This window comes from Notolepis coatsorum, assembly GCF_963971535.1.
Source record: "Notolepis coatsorum genome assembly, chromosome: 15".
Classification (NCBI taxonomy): Eukaryota; Metazoa; Chordata; class Actinopteri; order Aulopiformes; family Paralepididae; genus Notolepis; species Notolepis coatsorum.
Window position 1 is genome coordinate 4,005,681 of NC_140179.1, and position 24,348 is coordinate 4,030,028.

General features: G+C 40.7%; 1 protein-coding gene across 1 annotated transcript in view; it reads right to left on the reverse strand.

Annotated features, from left to right (window-relative positions):
* Nucleotides 1–3,246: 3,246 nt before the first annotated feature.
* The window catches only part of LOC311241721 (protein phosphatase 1H-like), a gene marked incomplete at both ends in the record, with an annotated part of 76,725 nt that continues 55,623 nt past the window's right edge, over nt 3,247–24,348 (reverse strand). Inside the window, 6 exon segments of the mRNA XM_084330603.1 lie at nt 3,247–3,394; nt 14,836–14,987; nt 16,851–16,958; nt 18,591–18,654; nt 20,758–20,876; nt 21,860–21,944. Of these exon segments, the coding sequence (XP_084186729.1) occupies nt 3,247–3,394; nt 14,836–14,987; nt 16,851–16,958; nt 18,591–18,654; nt 20,758–20,876; nt 21,860–21,944 (676 nt within the window).

Consider the following 24,348-nt stretch of genomic DNA (forward strand, 5'->3'; position numbering starts at 1 on the left):
AATAAAAATAGCAATAAAACATGATACAAAACAGCAGAAAACAAGATTCTAGCATGGGAAGTCGAGTAGCTCAGTTTGTGTGGGGGACTCAAGTCATGCAAAGCAATGGGTACAACAGCACATAATAGCAATGACTTACATCAATTATATAGCATATTATAGCATAACTCAAATATGTCTATGAAGGAATGTTTGTGAAAAAAAAAAAACATAAAATATAATGCACATTACTGCCATCTTGAAGAATGTCAGTTATTGTTAATAAAAATTAAATAAAAAGGTCCCTAACAAAAAAAAACGAAACAAAACATATGTACGGAACTTGTGTATAAACCATCAGCCAGGATGGGTCAAATGTGCCCAGAATAGCACATAGCGATGGACGTAGTAGCAGTGAGTGACGTGTCGTGCACACCTTCTCCTCATGCCAGCCTGGTTGTACAATGAGAACCCGTCTTTCTCTGTGTTCAGTCAAAGTGACCAAAATCATCTATTTTAGACCAAAATCTGTGAAAAGATTAAATCGTTTTTGATTTCACCACAATTAAAACCACTCCGTGTGCACTGACCAAAGTCACATTATTTTTTTTCCTGTACTGAAATCTTTTGTATATTAAATGTGTAAAAGCTATATTTCTACCTACAGTATATGTACTTTTCTGAGAGTATACTTGCAATGTATTTTTGGTTCATCTTATGTGCTTTTGTGTACTAATTCAAAGCACACGTTTAGTATGATAGTCATTCAACTTAAGTTGTACTTTAGTAAACCTATTAAAAGTGTACTATTTTGGTAAGCAAAAGTAAGCAAAATAATTTCAATAAAAATACAAAAATGCCAATACCAACTGGTAAAAAAGAAAAGTATAATTTCAATATATTTAAGCACATCTTAAGTACAACCTTTCAATTGTATATACCTTTAGAATACTTTCTGAATACATAAAAAGTATACTTGCAGAAAATGTACTTAATGTACCAAGTTTCTATTTTTTTACTTATGAATGAGTCATGAAATCTGTATTGACCTGTGTTGCTGAGTGTGTATGAAAGCCTCTCGGTTTAGAAGCAGGAGGTTAAGAAAACAAAGTATAGTGTTCAAGACATTCGTGTAGACATGAGGTATGGAAGTACAATAAATACAATACAAAATAAATGTCCAGGCCTTTTGCCTGTTTTCAGGAAGATTTGAATCTACAATCTATCAATCTATGATCTATCTATATAAATTGAACATTGATCAGCGGATCTTATGATAATTCTGCTTATTGTCAACCTAGATCCCATCTTTCTATCATGTGGTATTTAATAGAATGTTGTTGTTGTATGGCTGATGACATGCTTAATTTGCAAGATATGTAAATATCAGACTATATTAATTATCTGTAAATATTTTGAAGTCTTGAGGCCTTTAATTTACTCATGAGGGATATTTTGCTCCTGTATATTTCCTACACTGACAGATTCCCATTATATCTAAATGGTACTTTAGTACTGACCCGTAGACTCACATCAGCCAACCCCCTAAACCTGAACCAATACACCTATGTTACTCTGGCCTAACAGTGGTTGAAATTGCTTTAGCCACTGTGTGCATTTGTTTTGTCCTGGCCTGGACGCCAAGTGGGTGGGGTTTGTACAAAGTGTGGGACCATTCATTTGACGCTCAGTTCCAGTGTATCAGGTAAATAAAAACAAATAACCCAAAAGTCTTTTGGGTGGAGTTTCATAAAGCTGCCATGACATCATGTGAGGTCATGTGAGGTCATGGGTGAGGTGTTCATAACGCAACAAGCACAGAACGCAGTGTTTTTCCACAGTCAGAGGCAGCCGGCTGTAATGTGGACGCCTTCTAGCCAGTACCCTCTTGGTGACACCATACCATTGCTCCAGCGTCTCAATAGTTTGAGTAAGTATACCAGGGAAACAAAAGCAATCCAAACAAGCATAAAACCATATTGCACCGTCCTTTGCTCACAGTCACCGGGGCCAACAACATCTATTACATGACGTATATACCGGTCCAAACCAAGCATAGCTCCTCCGAGTAACGTGAGCCGGCCCGTGCAGAATGAGTGACCTTGGTGAGCCATGCATCACTCGTGACCTAAAACCACCAACCAACTCCCAGTTAGGATTCAACCCATTTCCGGACCACATGGACACAGTTCATTTGTTACTAAAACACTTGTGTCCAGTGACTAGTGTCCAGACTATGTCCAGAGTTGTGATCATGTGAACCTGATCACTTCTGGAGGCAGTCTGGCTCATCGAAGAATCACAATGAGAGTAAAGTCTGACATCCGGACCTGATGGTTAATGCGTTTTGGTGAGATCGGCTGATACAAAAAAATGAAAGAAGAAGATGAAGAAATGGAATGGCAAGTGTAGGTATAGCTTAAGGAACATTCAAAACATTTTGGGAAATTGATTTATTTGCCATCTTCCCCGGAGTCGGACGAGAAGATTCATATACAATCTCATCACCGTGTGTCAGTTTTGGAAGTTGTTGGAAGTTGTGTCTTCTAGCTGCTCCCTACTGCTGCTACTGTAGTCCTTGTGCTAAACCAGGCAACTGGACACACAGAGATAAAACTGATATCAATCCTCGTGTCTGACTCTGGGGGAAATACATTCTGTGTGTTTCCCAAAATGTGTTCAAGTGTTCCTTTAAGACACTTGATGAATACAGGCCCTGCTGGAATCTTTCCTTTAAAATAATTAAAATAGCTAAATATCTACATTCTCTATTCTACCCACTGTGCACTTGCTTGCTTGTTAGAATAATGTAAGGTACACCGCCAAGCTCTAGGATCTGTCTGTCCATAAGACATTAGGCTTCAAGTTGTCTAGGCTCTCTTTAACTGATCAATTGTTTCTTAAACTGTGGGTTGGGACCCCTAGATTTTGGTCATGGGTCTGTTTCATCTGGGTCCCCACATGACAGGAGTACTAGTATGTGTTGATACATGTTGGGTCCTAGGATACTGTAGTGTAGGTACCTGAAGGATCATTGTGGTTATTTTCAAACTCAACCACATGTTTCAATAATCTGGTATCAATACAGATAAAAAAAAAAGAGAGAGAGAGAGAGAGAGAGAGAGAGAGAGAGAGAGAGAGAGAGAGAGAGAGAGAGAGAGAGAGAGAGAGAGAGAGAGGGGGGGGGGGGGGGGAATGTTTTGCTGCGTTAATAGGACCCCAACAGGTCCCCTTCCGGGCCCCTGAGCGCAGGGGCTGCCGGGGCTACTAAGGCTGCCGGTTGCCGTACATCAGTGGGATGACGAAGACTGTGATGTCGTCTCCAGAGCCCAGCCGGTCGTTGGTGATCCTCCAGCCTCGGTCCCGCAGTACGCCCCGCGCTCGCATCACCAGGTCCTGAGCTGCCATGGTGTACCTGCCGCACAGGGGAGGAGGACGTTTACATTCAGTCATTTAGCGGACGCTTTTATCCAGAGCGACTTACTGTACGACAAGTGGGCAGGAAGGGCCCAACTCCTACAGCTGAGTAACAATGTTCATCAAACAGTGCTGAAACTTGGGTTCTGCAGTGTTGAGTGCATAGTAGTAAATAATTATAATAATAATAATAATAATAATAATAATAATAATAATAATAATAATAATAATAATAATAATAATAATAATAATAATAATAATAATAATAATAATAATAATAATAATAACAACATTATTTGTATAGCACCTTTCATACAATAAGTAAGTAAATAAATACATTTTTTAATAAAATACAAGAATTGCAGCTCAAAGTGCTTTACAGCAGAAAAAAGGCAGGCAAAGTGCAGACATTGTAACGTTTGGGTGGTTACCTCTAGCGTTATCTGGTGGGTAATTGACCTGTCTCCATGCCCTAATTATGTGTTCGAATCACCATGTCATCATTGATTACCGTGTGTATCCGCTATTGGAAGATGATCGTGTTGTGTGCACCTCCGTCGTTTGACGTATGTATCAAGTAACGTGTTTTGGAGACAGTGCTCTCTCCACTTTGCACATTGATTACCACCCCTGCTCCCAGGTGTAATTAGCTTGACCCAGGGCAGGTGTGGCTGCTTAATAAACCAGATATCCTCACAGCCACCCCTGCTCCCAGGTCTAATTACATTTAGACATTTATCTGACGCTTTTATGGAAAGTGACTTACAAATTGTGTACAACTACAGCAGGAAGGGTACACACCTGGCAGCTAAAGGTAAGTGGTATTGTTCATCAAACAGTGTCGAACTTGAGTGCTACACTTTGAGTGCATAGTAGAATAGACATATTACTAGCATAGTAAGTAGTAGTATAGACATAGTAGCAAAGTACAGTACATAACAGTAAAAGACAGTAACAATGTTCGTTTTTATTGTTTTTCATTTCAGATATTGATTGAAAAAGCGTGTTTTTAGTCAACAGGCGAAATATTGGGCGGGTTTCAGCTGTCCTGACTGTGATGGGAAGTTTGTTCCACCATCGTGGAGCCAGGACAGAGAATAGCCTGCTTCATTTCGATGACCGCCCAGGACCCCGAATAGGAGTGGGTCTCAGGGGGCCAGAAGATGCAGAGTGTAGGGGTCTTGAGGGTCGTTATTTCCTCCAATGTACAGTTTCTATGTCAAATGTATATACTCTCTTTTCTGGACTCTTTTTGTATCACAAACAGTACTGTATTTGCAAATCTGGTATGTCATAAATGTATAGATGTAGCAGTACTATCTATCTGTATGTCGTGTATGTCGATTATGTTATGATGAATTGAAAATGGGGGACCCTGATGTAAACAAGACGAAAGCCTTTCTCTGGTCTGCATCCCCTTAACAATTGTATGTATTGAGCTGTACTGTACTGTACCCATTCTGCAATCTGTTAATAAAGTTTTCAATCAATCAATCAATCAAGTCTTGCTTAAGTACAGTACATTCAATATCAAATACTTTCTGAGCACCTGCCTTTTTGAGCCTCATCAAAAAAGTGCCCTTTTTGAAAAAAAATATAATTTTTTTTTTTTTTTTTTTTTTTACTGTTACGCATATAGACTGCCCTTCCAACTGAAAAATGTCAGGATAGAATCAAAATATTAGGTAAAGAGAGAGAGATGCCCCATATTCCATTGCAGTTTGCATGGCCTCCTCAGCATGCCTCTCCGCGGACCTATATATTTTATGCATAGCGTGGGTGGTGATGATGATCATGATAGAAACCGCTGTTGAATGCTGGTATTACACTCATTGAGGGACACAAAGAAGTCAAGTCCGATGGGATTTGGGAATCTCAAATACAAATCGGGATTGGAATAAAAAATGCATTAAACAATACAGAATATACAGCACTTCTTGGGGTCTGTAGGGTAAGCACTTATTCCCTCCCCCCTGAACATTTATGGAGATGTATGGGCCTTTTAAGTCAGTGATAAAAGTGTCTTTCAAGGATAAGTGAGCTCCTGCACTGATTATTATAGTTCAATATTCAATATTTGATCACCAAAACCCCCCAAAAAGCATAAAAAGGGGGCCCCCCGCCCGAAAAGGGCCCTTAAAAATCCCACTCGCGCGCTACGCGCGCTCGCTTAATATATATACACAAGTGTAGTGCCCTTTTCAGCCTTTGAGCACCTGCCCCTCTAAAGTCCTGTGCACGTCCCTGGCGGACGGCCTTGATTTCGACCATTGCATATCATTCGTTCCGTTTCCATTCATTTACCAGATAGCTTTCTACTGAACGCACCGAGGAATCTTTTTCTGTCTGACTCTGGAGAAGACGGTAAGTTATCTTCAATAATCTTTGATATATTAGGGGTATAGCATTGGAATGGATTAAAAGTTACTTGAGTAACAGGAATCAATTTGTACAAATGGGCAGTGCCATCTCAACAAACAGGAATATTAGGTGTGGCTTAATTGTGCCGTTTTAAATTCCACAAGATCATTTAACTTCAATGTCTTTGACTCCAAAAACAATATGTTAGTGTGATCACGATAACCTGCAATGTGAACTATCCTTATGGCCCTTTTTTGGAGTATAAAAAGTGGTTGTAGTGTAGACTTATAATTGTTTCCCCAGACTTCAGCACAGTAATTTAAATATGGTAAAACTAGTGAACAGTAGAGAATGTAGAGTGATTGTCTATCTAGAATGTGCTTTACTTTACTCATGACTGAAATGCTTCGTGAGAGTTTAGATTGGACATGTTTTATGTGAGGTTTCCAACAGATTTTATGGTCTATTATTACACCTAGGAATTTATTTTCATAAACTTTTTCAATAATCACATCATTTATTTTAACTTGTACCTGTATTGATACCAGATTATTGAAACATGTGAAAGGATCTTTGATTAAACACCTGCTATCACAAGAATAGACGGTCAGAGTGACAAGCAACAGAAGATGGCCACAAACGATAGTACGAGTGATGAAGAGGGAGAAATGGAACATTTCATTGCCCTGGAATAAAAAAAAGTTTTCACTTTTACTTTTTAGTACTTGAGTACATTTAAAAGTAGAAACCTTTTTGACTTTTACTCTAGTGTTTTTAGCCAGATACTCTGATGCAAGTAATGTTTTAAGTCAAGCCTGATGTCTCTTCCACGCAGTGAGGCATACAGTTGAACAATGGGTATGGGATCGGTACTCGGTATCGGGACTGAAAAAGTCGGATCGGTACATTCCTCATTATAACACCAGGAATCATGTTCAAACTTGAGAGAGTTCTAAACCTGTTGAGATGAGGAACCGGTGCTGCTCAGACAAGAATGAAATGTGAAATTTGAATTTTTTAATATATTTAATAGGGTCACCCTATTATTATTGGATTTTATTTTGTACTTTCTCATAATAATGTTTTCCTTCTTCCAGAGAAAGAGAATGAAGACCGAGTATAAAGTCTTCATCTTCCTCTGCATCGTGGCCCTCTACATCTACATCGCGAACTTGAGCAAGTTGAGCAACATTATGTCAAGGTATAATAAAGATATAATAATATAATAAATAATTAAGGAATGAGGCTGCTTTCATATTTCGGCCAATCAGAGATCGTCTCCGCGAAATGCTGCTACGGAAAAAAAAACTGACGTCGGCCAATCAGAGAGCGTCTCCGCGAAATGCGGCTACAGAAATTCTTGATGCTGCTGCCTAGACCGCTTCAAATCGCGCCCGGATTCCAACATAATAGTCATATTTCAACGCACAACGCGTTACGCAGTGATTGGCTGCTACGGATACAGCGATCACACAGTGACGCGCACTCAGAGCGCTATCGCGTCTAGCCCGGACAGAGAAATACAAAAAAAAAAAAAAAAGTGAGTCACTTCCTGTTCAGGAAAACAAGTATTTATTATTTTATTTATTAACGTTATATTGTGCATTGGAAACACAAACATACTTAAAATGAGTAAATATTATTCATTTTAAACATGTTTATATTATTTATAGGGCTATAAAACAAAAAACTAAAAAATAATTTTTCTTGTTCTTATCTCATATAACCAGGGCAGGGCCTGAGGGGTGGCAGCGCCCTAGCGCCCCCCAGTGGCGGTCGCCACTGCTTCAGATGTCATCTTTTGTAGATGACAACAGGAGGTAAAGGCACTTATTTTGGAGATTTATTGCTTAGGTTTAGTCAGTCACACTCTTACTGTACTTGTTGGGTTTGCAAAGAACACTCTTTGGATTGTAAATATGTGTATATGTGCTGTGCTGTGCTGTGTGCTGTATAAGATAAGAGATTCCTTGTTGAATGTTGAAAATAATGTGCTTTTTATTTTCTACAGTGAGGAGCAAGGAGCAGATGACCTGCCTTCAACCAGTTCAGTGCAGGCGAGACATGGAAGGAGGGCTAACCAAGACAGGTGAGAGACTTATTATTATTATTATTAGTGCTTTTGTTTAGTTACACACACACAACACACACACACACACACACACGTACGTACACATGTGTGTAGTGTATATATTTTTTTGGATACACCTCAGGCATCCTGCACTCTATATGACTGCACTCTAGTCATATGTGTACTGTATATATGTATATTGAATATCCCACTTTACCTATTTTTTACTTTTTTACTGTACAACTTTTTTTTTACTGACTTTGTAAAAAAAAAAAAAACATGCTGGTGATAATTTCCAGTTGAGAATCAAAATTCCGTCTGTGTTTATTACCTGTGTATGGAGAAAATAATGATTTGTAAATTGAATTCTGTTCTGTTTTCTTTTGTTTATGTAAATATGCTACCTAGGGTGCATTTCCACTGTTGTATATGCTTGATTGAATATGTTTGCATTGGTTCATAGTAAAAATAACACATTTTCTCAATCCGATTTTGTGTTTTGTGTTGTACATTATGCAGTATACAGTATATACAGTATTATACAATATGAAAACTAACTGTCAGGTCATATGTGTGAGGCTGTGCTGAAAAAAAGGATACAAAACATACCATGGTAAAACATTTTAAAATGGGAATTATACAATTTAAATCAAAATTTGCTAAAACATTGAAAATATCCCACAACTCCGAACACGGTGCACACCAGTCTTTCCGACTTAAGACTGCTCTTCCGTGCTAGTAAATCCTGCTCTTAGCTACGAGCGAATCCCCGAGAAGGAACCGTTCGTGAATGCCAAAATCGGCCCGAAAAGGTCTTAAGTGGAGATACGATGAAATGTGCTCTTAACATTTGTCTTAAGTCCGTTGGTGAATGAGACCCATTGTCTGCGGGAAAAATTATTCCCAGCTCACAAACTGAGGAGTGAGTTATTCAACAAAATACAAGGTTTTTTCACTGGGCATTTTTTAAATGTCAAATATTGTATGCTCACACAAATGTAATGTATGATGGTGACTTTACACTGCACCAGAAATAAAGGGTAGGTTCTCTTCAATCATGAAAGGTATAACACTTGATATTGACTCAACAAACTATCATTACACATGGGCAAAACAGAGTCCATTCCATTCATAGGAATGTGAATCCCTACCCACATTCAAAACCGCTCTCAAAGAGCACCTACGGGAGGCTGCAATTCGAAACTGGCCACCGTAAATGTCCAAACCCCCCACCCCCTCCTAATAGACAGTCTCCTCCCCATCATATGTATATATTCTCTCCCACCCACCCACCCCCTCCTAATGTACAGTCCCCTCCCCATCATATGTATATACTCTGTCAGGATCTATGGGTAACAGTACTGTATATTTGAATACCGTTTATGTCACAAATGTATCAGTACTAAATACCTGTATGTCCCTATGCCATAAATGTCATGTATGTTGTGTATGTCATAAATGTCAATATGAATTGAAAATGGGGGACCCTGATGTAAACAAGACAAACGTCTTTCTCTGGTCTGCATCCCCTTAACAATTGTGTGTATTGAGCCGTACTGTATTGTACCCATTCTGCAATCTGTTAAATAAAGTTTTCATTCATTCATTCATTCATTCACTCAAAGAATAAGCTCAGATTTGTCAAAAACACTACGTCCAGGCGAACCTTTGTCTATGTAGGCTTTCAGAATTGGGGTGTGTTCTTGGAGATGCAAGATGTAGAACGTAAACTTTAACTTTTTTTGAATTTGTTTTTGAATTAGGGGTAGGTTGTTCTATAAGCCATTTGGCTTCAAACCTATCCTTTTCGCTTGTTTATTTGTAAACATTTCGAAAAATTATTGGTTTATTGTTCATTTATTTGTTAACATTCGAAATAAAATAATTCATTCATCCCGAGCTAATCGACCCTCTACTATCTCCCCAGGGTCTCCGATACGCAGATCCAGAGGCAGATCCAGAGGAGGAAGGACGTCGGCGATGGTTGGCAGCGAATGATCACTGTCGCTCTGCGAGGAGTCCGTCTGCACGCCGGTGGTCAGGGACTTTTTCGAGAGGTAACGATGCTTCTTCTAGAGACGTTACTGTGTGAAGTGGGGGGGAGACCCTGGGGGGGGGTAAACAAGACGAAAGTCTTTCTCTGGTCTGCATCCCCTTAACAATTGTGTGTATTGAGCCGTACTGTATTGTACCCATTCTGCAATGCAGCCATTTAGCCATTTCTATAGCCGCTGTGCTGTAGTGCAGTACTGTATTTGATTTGAGCTAATCGACCCTCTACTACTACTCCCCAGGGTCTCTGATAAGTTGATCCAGAGACAGACAATCTGTTTTCTCTTGATTGATTGATTGATTGATTGAAAACTTTATTAACAGATTGCAGAATGGGTACAATACAGTACAGCTCAACACACACAATTGTTAAGGGGATGCAGACCAGAGAAAGACTTTCGTCTAGTTTACATCAGGGTCCCCCATTTTCAATTCATCATAACATATATGACATACATGACATACAGATAGACAGTACTGCTACATCTATACATTTATGACATACCAGATTTGCAAATACAGTACTGTTTGTGATACAGAAGGAGTCAAGAAAAGGGAGTATATACATTTGACGTAGAAACTGTACATTGGAGGAGGTTGGGTGGGGGGGGGGTTGGGTACACTGGGATATTGACAACCATACTGGGTAATTTACATTGGAGGTGGTTGGGGGGGGGGGGGCACACTGTATAAACAAGCAAAACTGTACATTGAGGGGGGGGGGGGAGACACTGTACAAACAAACAAAATTGTACATTGGACTATTGACAACCATACTAGGTAAATGACTGTACATTGGAGGGGGTTGGGTTAGGATATTTATAGGGGCCAGTGTTGAATTGCAGTCTCCCGTAGGTGTCCCTTGAGAGTGGTTTTGAATGTGGGTAGTGATCCACATTCCTTTACAGCTTTGGGTAGGGCGTTCCACATTGATGTGGCATAATTGCGAAACGTGTTTAGTCCCTTATTTGAGCCGAATCTGGGTTTAACATGATTTGTGGAGCTCCCTCTGGTGTTGTGATCGTGGTATTCACTGACCTTTGGGAAGTATTTTGACATGTACATGGGTACCTTGGTCGTGTAGTGTATCTTGTAGACCAGGCCCATTGCAAGTTGCTGTACTCTGTCGTCTACTCTGTCGTCTACTCTACCATGTGACTCGGGTATTGCAGATTAAGTATTGATTTTCCTATGTCAGGTACCACTTTAACTGTAACCCCCCCTGTGTTCAGGTACCACTTTAACTGTACCCCCCCCCCCCCCCCCCCTGTCAGGTAGGTGAGGGCATGGAGGGAGAGTTCTACTTCTCTGAGGCCAGAGAGGACGTGGCAGCGCTGGAGAAGGATTATGAAGAGGTGGGAGTCGACAGCGTGGAAGGGGAGGATGGCACGGGAGAAGACTCAGAGTATTAGACAGCGACGTGACGGCTCCCAAGCCAACCTTTCTAAGTTGCAAAAGCCAACCTTTCTAAGTTGCAATGTTTTCCGAAAACTGGAAGCATTAGGGAGCCCACCCAGTAGTGTTGTTGTAAGAGATTTTCACACGAGCCAAAACAACATACCGTGACTTGTGTCTTAGATAATAAGACACAACCATATAACCATATAAGCAATATAAGCAATTTGAGACACGTCTGGGTCCAATTTACCTATCTGAAGCCCGGCCCTCTTTTCTTGCAGCCACAAACGATAATGTGTTGAACTGCAATACAACAGTTGTGATTGGAGGATCAAGAAAAGAGGGCGGGCTTGAGATAATGCTAGCTGGCCCATTATAGCATACTCGGTTCTGACCACAACAAGCTATAGCTACTGCAAATGCTTTCTCAATCTTAAAGGAAGAGTTCACTTTGTTTAAAAAATAAAATAAAATAAACATTTGTCACAAGCAGAGAGTCCTTTCTATACATCCAAAAAAGTACTTACACTGGTGTTTTTGGTTTTGAGATATTGGAAGTAGAGTAATTCACTCAAATTGAACCACTATGCCCCCTAGTGGCAATGTACATTACAGTGAAATGCTTGGTTCTGTATGAGCCCCTGAGAATGTGCTTCATACAGTAAAAAGGTAAAAAGTCCCAACACTATACAAATATACAACCTAAATATACAAACTAAAGTACAATGAAGTAAAATGCAGACAATGGGGTACAAAAATGCTTAACAAAAAAAAAAAGCTAAATACAAAGATTAGGTATGAATGCAATGCAAATGCATTGCGTAATAAATAGATCAAATATGGTGTAGTGTTTAAAGTGTCTAAAGTGGGTGTTAAGGGTGAGTGTTTGTTTAAAGCGAGTGTGTGCATGTTTAAAGCGAGTGTGCATGTGGATGTGTGTGCAATGAATGTAGAATGGGTGGGTTAGTGTTAATGCATAGAGTCATTGAGCATCCTGATGGCCTGGGCCCAGGAGTTCAAAACTTGTAATCCCTATTGATTGATTGATTGATTGAACATTTTAATTAACAGATTGCAGAATGGGTACAGTACAGTACGGCTCAATACACACGATTGTTAAGGGGATGCAGACCAGAGAAAGACTTTCGTCTTGTTTACATCAGGGTCCCCCATTTTCAATTCATAGTGAGTTGAAATGAATGAATCCAAATCTGATCCGATAAGATGGGGATTAAAAGTTTTGAACTCCTGGGCCCCCTGGGGATAGAAGCTCCTTTTGAGTCTCTCTGTACAGGCCTCTGCAAAGTGTAAATGTCCTGGAGAGTGGGAAGCCCACCTCCAATTATGCGTTTTTGGCTAATGGAGCCGAGCCACTCTCTGCAGTCTGCTGCGGTCGTGGTGCTATTCCCAGACCAGGGGATGTCTGGTTTGGCAGGTGTCTCTCCATGTTGATAATATGAATGGAATCAGAATCACATTTATTCTTCAACGTACACAACATATGTAAACACGGCAGAATTTGCTGTGTGGCCATCAGTGCAGGTTCACACAACAACTCAACATTTTTACAGGACGATTCACAGGCATGGACTATACAGCATTACTGACTGTAGCTGTGGTGAAAATGCACTGAGCGGATTAAAGATTGTACTTAAATATTGCACTTGAATCATACAGACTACATGGCATAATATATAGACTATACACAGCATAATACGGGCACTTGAAATTGCACTTGAGCTATTGTTATTGTGTTATTACTTGAGTTGTTGCCCGTTTCAAGGTCAAATAGGGGGCCCTTATCCTAAATTAACAACGCTGTCAATACGGGGCCCTGCTAGCGAGTGGGGCCCGTTTACAGTAATTTGAAACCCCCTATGGGTTATTGCCAGGGGTGTAAAAAGTACCCCGAAAGTGAAAAGTATGGGTACCGTCTCAAAATCGTACTCAAGTAAGTCAGAGTATCTGGCTAAAAACACACTTGAGTAAAAGTAAAAAAAAGTTTATACTTTTAAATGTACTTAAGTACTAAAACGTTTTTTCTGACTGTATTCTTCTGATAGCAGGTGTTTAATCAAAGATCCCCGCTTTCTAGTCTTGCACAATTGGACCAATCAGCATGGGGTATGGGCGGGTTCATTTTCCATTGATGGGGATTTGATTGGCTGTTTTTAAATAAAATGCAGCTGCAGGATTAATAACGTTAACGTTAGTTCGGCCAGAGAAACAACTATACTAATTAAAATGGTTGGACCTGCGAGATTTGTACTTTGTAGGTCTGCATTTGTAAGGAGTAAAAAGTATGTTTTTTTTTCTCTGAAATGTAATTGAGTAAAAGTACAAGTATACAAACCTAATAATACTCGAGTAAAGTACAAATCCTCAAAAACAGTACTTAAGTATTGTAACAAAGTACAATTACTCAAGTACTTTACACCCCTGGCTTATTGCACATAATGTCCCAAGACCGTGACGGTCTACTGCATTGTCCATAATATGTTCAAACAGGAGCCATTAGTGAGGAGGTGGATGGCCTCGAGGAAGAAAGTGTCCTGACGGCAGGAGCCAGGAGCTATTGGTGAGTGTGGTCCCCCCTGTCGCTTGCCCGAGGGGAGTTTGATGGAGAGGCCAGGGTGGGTCTTTGATAGGTGGTAAGTGGCTGCCGGTGGAGATAGGCCTTTCACACCGGCCGGGCTCCGTGCCGGAGCCGATTCCCGAACGTAACACCGTACACAGTACAGCCAGAGATTAAAGCTAGAGTGAGCACTTCCTTTTTTTTTTTTTTTGGTCTTTTTCCCCCTCCATTTTCCTCCGATTTTCTCCCATCCCAATGTTAGTCGTATGCCAATTCCCAGTCCCTTCCTGGTCGCTGCGCTTTACCCCCCACAGTCAGATCATTTGGGAGAGTGGAGGCTACCACGTGCTTCCTCCGACACACGTCCAGCCAATCACCGCTTCTTTTCACCTGGCAGCGCGGATTCTCATTGAGAGGGCGTAGCGTGTGGGAGGATCACACTATCCCACTCAAGTCCTATCCGCGCTTAGCAGGCGCCCCGACCGAACTGTAGGAGTCGCTGTTTACAACGACCCGGACCCACCCCGCCAGCTTCTCCCACCCTCTAATACAGCCAATTGTATCAGTGCAGACGGCCAGCCAAGCTGGTGACAACCCCGGAGCTGTGAGCTGGATTCGAACAGGCGAACCAAGCTCACAGCTCCGGGGCTGGTGACGAACGCAATCTCCGCTCGACCACCTAACCGCCCCAGAGTGAGCACTTCCTGTCTACACAGTACAGCCAGAGATTAAAGCTAGAGTGAGCATTATTATAATTTAATTATTAATTATTATTAGGTCAACGTTTCTCCCGACTTTGGCACGTGCGTCCCAAAGGACCATGTGAACGTGGCAGTGGATCAAGGAAAGCAAAGCTTGCAATAGAAGGGTCCAGAAAATAAATCTTTGTTTGACCGAGGAATGTAACGGTTGTTATTGGAGGGTCAGGAAAAGAGGGCAAGGCTTGAAATAGGTCGAGTGGTAGAGAATGAAGGACACCAACCTGTGCAGGTCGTTAGGATCACAGGTGGCCAGGAAGCCGGTGACGGCCTCAGCTACTTCCTGGTTGGAGAGGACGTCCCAGAGGCCGTCTGTTCCCATCACCAGAACATCATCAGCTCCATGTTCATACTGCGTCAGGTTATAGACCTTCACCTGCACACACACACAGTGACATCATCTCTTTACCTAGACACTATGTATGGATATACTGTAGTAGGGATGTCCGATATTATCGGCCGATATTGGCATTCGAATGTAATATCGCAAATGATCTGTATCGGTTTTCAAAAAAATTAATAATTTCTTTTTTCTTTTATTTTTTACATTTATTTAACCTTTATTTACACAGGCAAGCAAGTAAGAACAAATTCTTAATTTATTTATTGTCAAAAGTATGCATAATGTTGTGTTAATTCCATGACAAGAGATATGTAATGTTAATTACCTGAAATTATTCCGTCTTTTTTTGGAAATTAAGAGTTGGACAATATCGGTATATCGGATATCGGTAAAAAAGCCAATATCGAACATCCCTAGTATATAGTATTGGTCAGCTCATATTAGCCTTTCAGCAGTGGTGGAAGAAGTACACAGTTCCTTTACTTAAGTAAAAGTAGAAATACCCAGATAAAATACCTAGTACTCTGGTCAAAGTAAAAGTCCTCCATTCAAAATCCTACTTGAGTAAAAGTATAGAAGTATTTGATGCTGAATGTACTTAAGTATCAGTAAAGGTATGATGTTTGTGTATTCGAGTGCTTGGGGGTGTTCCATTCTCGCTCCACTCATCTCTAAACCACCTCTAAATATGCTACTGAATTCTACAGTGAAGTTCTTATTATTCTTAACGCTGCAATCATTTACATTTACATTTTCAAAATGTATTATGACCACCTCGGCTCTCACTGAGCCTTGGCTTCAACTGGAGGAGTGAATTACACACCAATGGGCTGCTTACTGGCCTTTTTTTCCATTGGCAAAGGAACCCAAAACCTTAGTTTCAACCATCATCACCCCTCATCACCCCTTCAAACTCACTCCCTGTGTTCTTTTCTTTTTCTTTCTTTTTCATCAATCGGCACGCATGCGATGCATGCATGCAATTTGTATCTGCGATTAACCCATCCCGTCGTCCTTCCCCCCCAAGGGCAGCCGGGTGCAGACAGGCGTCAACGTGAGCCGCGCCAGGGGACCAATCCAAGTGCTCCTGTCCGTCTTCGTCAAGGACGCCACAGCGTTAGCGATCTATTGTTGTGCATGTTTTTCCATTGGGTTTATCTTATCGGGGGGGGGGGGGGGGGGGGGGGAACCCTTGCGAGCACGGGGAGAACATGCAAACTCCACACAGAAAGGCCTGGGAGATACCCCACCTGGGTAACTGGCATCATGGAAACCTGGTCCCCAAGCGGGAATCGAACCCTGGACCTTCTTGCTGTGAGGCGACAGTATTAACCACTACACCACCGTGCTGCTACATTCCTATGTTGCCCTCAGGCCTGGACCCTGGCGCCAGGGCCTGTGTGCCGGTCGGCACTGGCAGGCAGTAGGGCTGTTTCCCCGAAGCCTGTTTTTGGGCTTCGAACTTCGTCAGGGTTTTTCCGAACGGACTTTTGAACCTTCGCTTTTAATAGTAAAAAAAATAATAGCAAAAAAATCTTTTTTTTCAAAAAGGTTTTTTAAAATAAAATATCCTCAAACTAAATCCTCAATTTGAATAAAGTGATTAATCTGATTAAATTAACCTTTTTTATTTTTATTAAATCAACTTTCTTTAATGAATATAACTCATCAGTTTTAATACTATAATATTAGTGTAGCCTAATCTTTATCTGCAACTGTGAAGAAAAAACCCATTGGTTTAAACAGAATGAATAGACACGTAAAAATTGTATTGTATTAAAAATAAAACATTTGAATGTTGATTTAGAATTCGAATGCCAGCGTAACGAACGAAGGTCTGAACGTCTGAACGTTTGGGCTGAGCCCGAGCAGGCGACAGTTACCGGTGGCTCTTACCTCCGGGCAGCAGGACAAGAAGGGCTTAATGTAGATGTTGGAGTCGTGAACTTTGAGGTCGTGGTCTCCGAGACCTCGGGTCACCCCTATGGTCGCCAGCACTCGCGCCTGAGGAGCACACATTAATTGAATTTCTTTATAGTCTCTTTTTATTGGTAACATATCAAATTACAAGTTGCGACATTATAGGTCAATATTCTAAAATGTGTTCACAAACAGGAACAAGTTGTCCATGAATGAACTATTCCCATTTATTTTTTTATTTTCCCCCTTTGTATTCCTTATAAAGTTGACGTGTTTATTAATTTGTTTAAAATAAAGCATCCACCCACCCGCCCAGACAAGAAACAATAGTAACAGCTGAGATTGTTTTTGTTTTGTACGTATACACATAAACACATTATGTATACACATACTGTACATAGACACATACATATACACACACATTCTTTTTTTTAAATAAAAATAAATAAATAAATAATAATAATAATGAAATACAATTTAAATAATAAACAATAAAATGAATAATGGTACATTTGCATCGTTTCTTTCTTTCTCTCTCCCCTCTCTTTTTGCCTCTCTCTCCCCTACTATTTATCTCTTTCTTTCTGTCTCTCTATCACACTGTCTCTCTCCATCTCTCTTTCTGCCTCTCTCTCCCCTACTCTCTTCTCTCTCTCTCTCTCTCTGCCTCTTTCTCTCTCCCACCCACTCTCTCCTCTCCCCCTCTCCCTCTCTCTCTCTCTCCTCTCTCTCCATCGTCCCCACAGGGATTCCTCTTGCTTCTCAAAGATTGATGATTATCATAACTCTAGTGAGACGTGTGTGTGTGTGTGTGTGTGTGTGTGTGTGTTGAGATTGAAGTAGCAGAGCAGAGATTCACAGCTCTCTTGATAATCTTTAATTCCAGCAACTGATCCTGTTAGAGCTTGTGAAAGATGGTAATGTCGGTGAGCCAAACGGACAATATTAGTGAAGTGGATGTGTCTGATCTACTTTTTGAAAGCATTCGTTTAGGACACACGCATAGGTACGTACATGCTAGTGCCCGACCGATATCCACATTGGCGTGTATGTTACGATATGTTGCAGATACCGCACCATGCCGTTTTTTATGCATGCAATACAAATGTTGTGTATGTGTGTATAATGTATATATATATATATATATATATTAGTGCTGTCAATAGATTCAATTTTTTTTACTAATTAATCTCACAACTTTCTGTAATTAATAAGATTAAAAATAGCATTTTTCTACTTAAGACCGAAGCTTGTAACAGATATTTACTTGAGTAAAATCATGGAATTAATGTAAAATCAACACAAAGAAAGTATATTTAGATTCAAAGACTATTTTAATATACAAATGTTCAACAAAACCCTCAACATTGACTCAGCTAGACCTCTTTCTTATATCCGCTAAAATTGAAGATTTTTCACTCCATAGATTAATCTAGATACATTTATTTTAATGCTTTAAATAATTTAAATTAATCTCCAAAGTTAAAGCATTAATTTTGACAGCCTTAATATATATATGTACATTTATCATATATCATTTGTCATAATGTACATATCTTTGTCATAACCAAGTTTGAGGGTTTCTTGCTAAATAAATGTATATCGGCTGATATATTTATAAATAGGACGGACTCAAAAATCCAGTATTGGTAAAGCTTTAATGCATGCACGGCCATACATGCACACGCACATGCACACGCACATGCACACACTCACCTTTTTGCCTTCACCGTATATTAAGGGAAACTTGAGGTCTTCATCCTCGATGGTTTTATAAGCCCTGGTTTAGAGGGGAAGGCCAACACACCATTATATAGGTTTCTACACACACACACACACACACACACACACACACACACACACACACACACACACACCGCACACACACACACACACACACACACACACACGTTTGTTTATGTGAAATATGGGGGCATTACATAGACTTACATGCATTCTGTAACTAACTTTAACCCTACCCCTAACGTTAATCCCAACCCTTTACTCAACATAAAATAACATTTAATTATTTTCCCTGAATGTTTGTTTTGAAGCAATTTGTTTCTTTGTTGCCGCCCTCTTTAGTGTCATGGCTTTCGCCGTTCAAAACTGCCACAGTACTCTGTCTCCTCCTCGTATAGACTGTCTCTGTTAGTGTGTCTCTGTCAAGACCAGGACATGACATCATTATTCTAATAACACAACAACGCCCACAGCACCACACACATGTTATGGGTGGTATTGTAGTACCACCTAGTGGATGCTAAGTGTTATATAATATATATATATATATATATATATATATATATATATATATATATATATATATATATATATATATATATATATAACTCAGGAAGTCATGTTTTGAGTCAAACACCCCCTCCAGAGGGGAAACAATCGATGCAGTAATATGCAACCAAGAGGAGAAACCTAACAAAATGTCTGTAGCTAGTTAAAAACATGAGATATCAGCATGTCAAAGGATTATTGTAGCACTCCGTGTCTACCAGAGAGCAAGGTATATTGACAAACTATATACTGTCAATATCACCAGGTTAGACACACAAGTTAGCTGTTAGCAAGCTAGTTAACTAAGAAACTTGCAAATATGACACTGTAGGCTTTAGCTTTCTGATTTATCTTTCAATGGGCTGCTATGTGGTGCTGAAATTTGTGCACGACTCAACATCTGTACCAGCGAAGGTTGATAGGTTAACCAGTTTTACTGAACGATTAAACAAAAACGAGCTTGCTACTGAATTTGTATCTAGCCTATTGTAAAGGCTGATCAGTCCATGCGCAAATATCAGCACCACACTGCAACCTATTGAAAGTGGACAGCTCCTCTTGCCACACACACACACACACACACACACACACACACACACACACACACACACACACACACACACACACACACACACACACACACACACACAGCACAACACAAAGCAGCTAGATACGAAGAGAGAGGGTGTTTATAGACAGATATAGCCTCTCAATAGTGAACAAAAGAAGGTTGTTTCCCATGTGTCTAAAAGACATCAATCCCAGGTAAGGTAATCCCAGGCACGCATGTGCGCGTGCATGAACGTGCAGTACAATTTTTCTTTATATATATATTAAATTGTCCGGCAGCGTGGCTACATGAGTAGAGCTCCGGACTCATGATCGGAAGATCACCGGTTCAAGCCCCGGTCAAGGCTGTTGTCGGAAAGTGGTGTTGTTGTCCAGCAGGGGGCACTCTGTCCTCTGGACTTGTCAGCAACAATGCCCCTATTACGGTGATAGGGACACCGTACAGCTGCGAGTGCCGTCCTTCGGATGAGACGCTAAACTGAGGTCCTGACTGAATTCGGACGTTTTAACACTTTCAGTGCCCAGCAGGGGGCGCACATTTAGTGCTTGAATGCCCACCATCCACTTCAATGTTAGCATTAATATCGCCTAATCTATGTTTTAAATTATGGCTATGTGTCTAATCTGCCCGTCGCTTATCAATGACTCATTTTCCAGTCAACATTGTCGAAGCGGATTGTTTTTTTATCGGTTCATTTCCGTTTTATAGCATTTTGAAAAGCCCTCGTTTTCACGAGAAAAAAAAAGATTCCATGATAATCGCCCTGTACTGTATTATTCTAGAACGTTGTAATTTTTCTGCCTATTTATGAATCGTTTTCAAATAAACGCTAGATTATCGATAGTATATGTGTACGTGTGCACGCTGGTGCCGCGAGCTGAAAGTGTCAAAGAGAGACACAAAGTGTGTGTGTGTGTGTGTGTGTGTGTGTGTGTGTGTGTGTGTGTGTGTGTGTGTGTGTGTGTGTGTGTGTGTGTGTGTGTGTGTGTGTGTGTGTGTGTGCGCGCATGTGTCACTGACCACCCGTTCATTGTGAAGTCACGATAGAGCATCCTCTTCCCCACTTCCTTCCTCTGAACCCTCCTAGGGAACTCCAAGTGGGTGAACTCGTTCCCTAACAGCTGAGGTTGCATGAAGCCCTGAGGAGAAGAAAACCTCACATTAGATACAAGACATCATTCTAACATTGGATAAAAGACATCATTCTAACATTGGATAAAAGACATCATTCTAACATTGGATAAAAGACATCATTCTAACATTGGATAAAAGACATCATTCTAACATTGGATAAAATACATCATTCTAACATTGGATAAAAGACATCATTCTAACATTGGATAAAAGACATCATTCTAACATTGGATAAAAGACATCATTCTAACATTGGATACAAGACATAATTCTAACATTGGATAAAAGACATCATTCTAACATTGGATAAAAGACATCATTCTAACATTGGATACAAGACATCATTCTAACATTGGATAAAAGACATCATTCTAACATTGGATACAAGACATCATTCTAACATTGGATAAAAGACATCATTCTAACATTGGATAAAAGACATCATTCTAACATTGGATACAAGACATCATTCTAACATTGGATAAACGCCCTTTCAATTCGATGAGTTCAGGAAGTGGATGTACTTCAGGTAAGTACGGGACAAGGTGCTCCATCCTAGAAGCCATTTTAAATGGGTGAAATTAGTACATAGTGCTCTTTAGAGATTTCATGGGGTGATACGAGTACATATTTAGTGTATACTTTAATGTGTACTCTCAGTGCTCTTTAGTGTGTACTCTCAGTGCTCTTTAGTGTGTACTCTCAGTGCTCTTTAGTGTGTACTCTCAGTGCTCTTTAGTGTGTACTCTCAGTGCTCTTTAGTGTGTACTCTCAGTGCTCTTTAGTGTGTACTCTCAGTGCTCTTTAGTGTGTACTCTCAGTGCTCTTTAGTGTGTACTCTCAGTGCTCTTTAGTGTGTACTCTCAGTGCTCTTTAGTGTGTACTCTCAGTGCTCTTTAGTGTGTACTCTCAGTGCTCTTTAGTGTGTACTCTTTAGTGGAGTGTATCTGCACCACAACCTCATTTGCATCCTTTCTTGCTTTCTCACCAGGAACTGTAGTCGCTGTCGCTCCGATTCTGGTGTGAACTCCGTGGAGACGGGAACGACCTCCCTGTCCTTTATGATGATGGCCCTGTGGTGGGAAACACGCAGAGCAAAACATACACTTCATTAAAGCACAAATCCAGGTACTGTAGGTTAACATGTTACTGTAATCCAATCCAATCCAATCCAACTTTATTTATAAAGCGCTTTAACAGCCACAGGGGCACAAAGTGCTGTACAGGGGGAGCATATTAAAAACTATTAGCAGCACTAAAAATAGAAAAAAAAAAAAAACAAGAGTACCAAAACAGAGATAAAAAACATTTGGTAAATATAGGCAGCAATACAAGTTTAAATAGATCAGAGTACTTACAAAAAAAAAATTTAAAAGCAAGGGAAACAGTAACAAAACGATACAACAACAACACAGTAAGACAATAAGATCATAAAATCAACAAGCTACATGGTGTCGAAAGCCAGAGAGAAGAGGTGGGTCTTAAGGAGGCCTTTAAAACGGGGCAGTGATGAGGCCTGCCTAATCTGCAGTGGCAGCTCATTCCACATTTTGGGGGCGGCAACGGAGAAAGCACGGTCCCCCCTGAGCTTACGCCTAGTTGTAGGCACTACTAGGAGCAGCTGGTCAGCTGACCTGAGAGAGCGAGAAGGTGTATAGACCTGCAACAGCTCAGAGAGGTAGGGTGGAGCAAGGTCATGAAGGGCTTTAAAAGCAAATAAAAGAATTTTAAAATGAATCCTAAAGTGCACTGGGAGCCAGTGGAGTGAAAATAAAATCGGTGAGATGTGGTCGTATTTACGAGTGCCAGTTAAAAGACGGGCAGCGGCGTTCTGCACCATCTGAAGGCGAGCCACTGAGGATCCACTCACCCCTATATAAAGTGCATTGCAGTAATCCAGCCTGGTAGTCACAAATGCATGGATTACTGCTTCAAAATGCTGGGCGTGCAGGATGGGCTTAATTTTGGCCAGCTGCCTCAACTGGAAAAAACTTGTTTTAACCACGGCCTTGATCTGGCTGTCAAATTTAAGGTCTGGGTCGATCTTTACACCTAGGTTCTTTACTATTGGTTTGACATGTTGTGCCACATGTAATCACATGACTTTTTCCTGTCATGTTGCGTGTTACTGTAATCGCATGACTTTTTCCTGTCATGTTGCGTGTTACTGTAATCGCATGACTTTTTCCTGTCATGTTACGTGTTACTGTAATCGCATGACTTTTTCCTGTCATGTTGCGTGTTACTGTAATCGCATGACTTTTTCCTGTCATGTTGCGTGTTACTGTAATCGCATAACTTTTTCCTGTCATGTTGCGTGTTACTGTAATCGCATGACTTTTTCCTGTCATGTTACGTGTTACTGTAATCGCATGACTTTTTCCTGTCATGTTACGTGTTACTGTAATCGCATGACTTTTTCCTGTTATGTTGCGTGTTACTGTAATCGCATGACTTTTTCCTGTCATGTTGCGTGTTACTGTAATCGCATGACTTTTTCCTGTCATGTTGCGTGTTACTGTAATCGCATTACTTTTTCCTGTCATGTTGCGTGTTACTGTAATCACATGACTTTTTCCTGTCATGTTGCGTGTTACTGTAATCGCATGACTTTTTCCTGTCATGTTACGTGTTACTGTAATCGCATTACTTTTTCCTGTCATGTTACGTGTTACTGTAATCGCATTACTTTTTCCTGTACTTGTAACAAAGTAACACGTCACGGTAATAAACAAATGTCCCCCTCTAACTTTACATGTTACTGTAATCACGTAACTTTCTGTCATGTGTTTTTGTTGTCGTGTTTTGTTTTGTTTTTTGTTGTCGACGGTCAAAAGGGATAGTTGTGACGCATAGCTTAACTTATAATGACGACCAGTAGACTCCTTTCTTATGTCCATACAAGCTGACTTAAATTTCGGTGAGCCTCAGTCAGCTTCTACAGGCAGGAGCTCGACCCTATTGACCTTGCATTGGCTTGTGGCTAACTAACCAACTGAACAGGCTACTCTAAGGCAAGCCAATAGAATTGTCTCGGACCCCTCCTCCCACATCTTACATGCCGAGTATGAGCTACTGCCCTCTGGGAGGAGGTTTAGAGTTCCACGCTCGAGACTAAAATAGGTTTAAAAACTCCTTTATTCCAGGCGGCTACGTGGTGTAGTGGGCAAGGCACTCGCCACAAAATGCTGGAGACGCTGGGCTCGTCAGTTCGAGCCCAGCGCTCCACATTTGCTTTCAGTTTAGCTGGTCGTTCATACTAATACACATTGGCCGTATTAGGGGGTGGGAAACTGATGGGTGGGGATCAAGCGTTGTGGACAGCGACTCCTACAGGTCGGTTGGTGCGCCTGCGCAGTAGAATCAGGAAGTGTCGGGGGCAGCGTGAGCCTCCCACGTGTTACTCCTCGCCACTGAGAGATCGAGCTGCGCAGGTGAAAAGATGCGACTGCTGTTACCTCAAGTACCGGAGGGGAC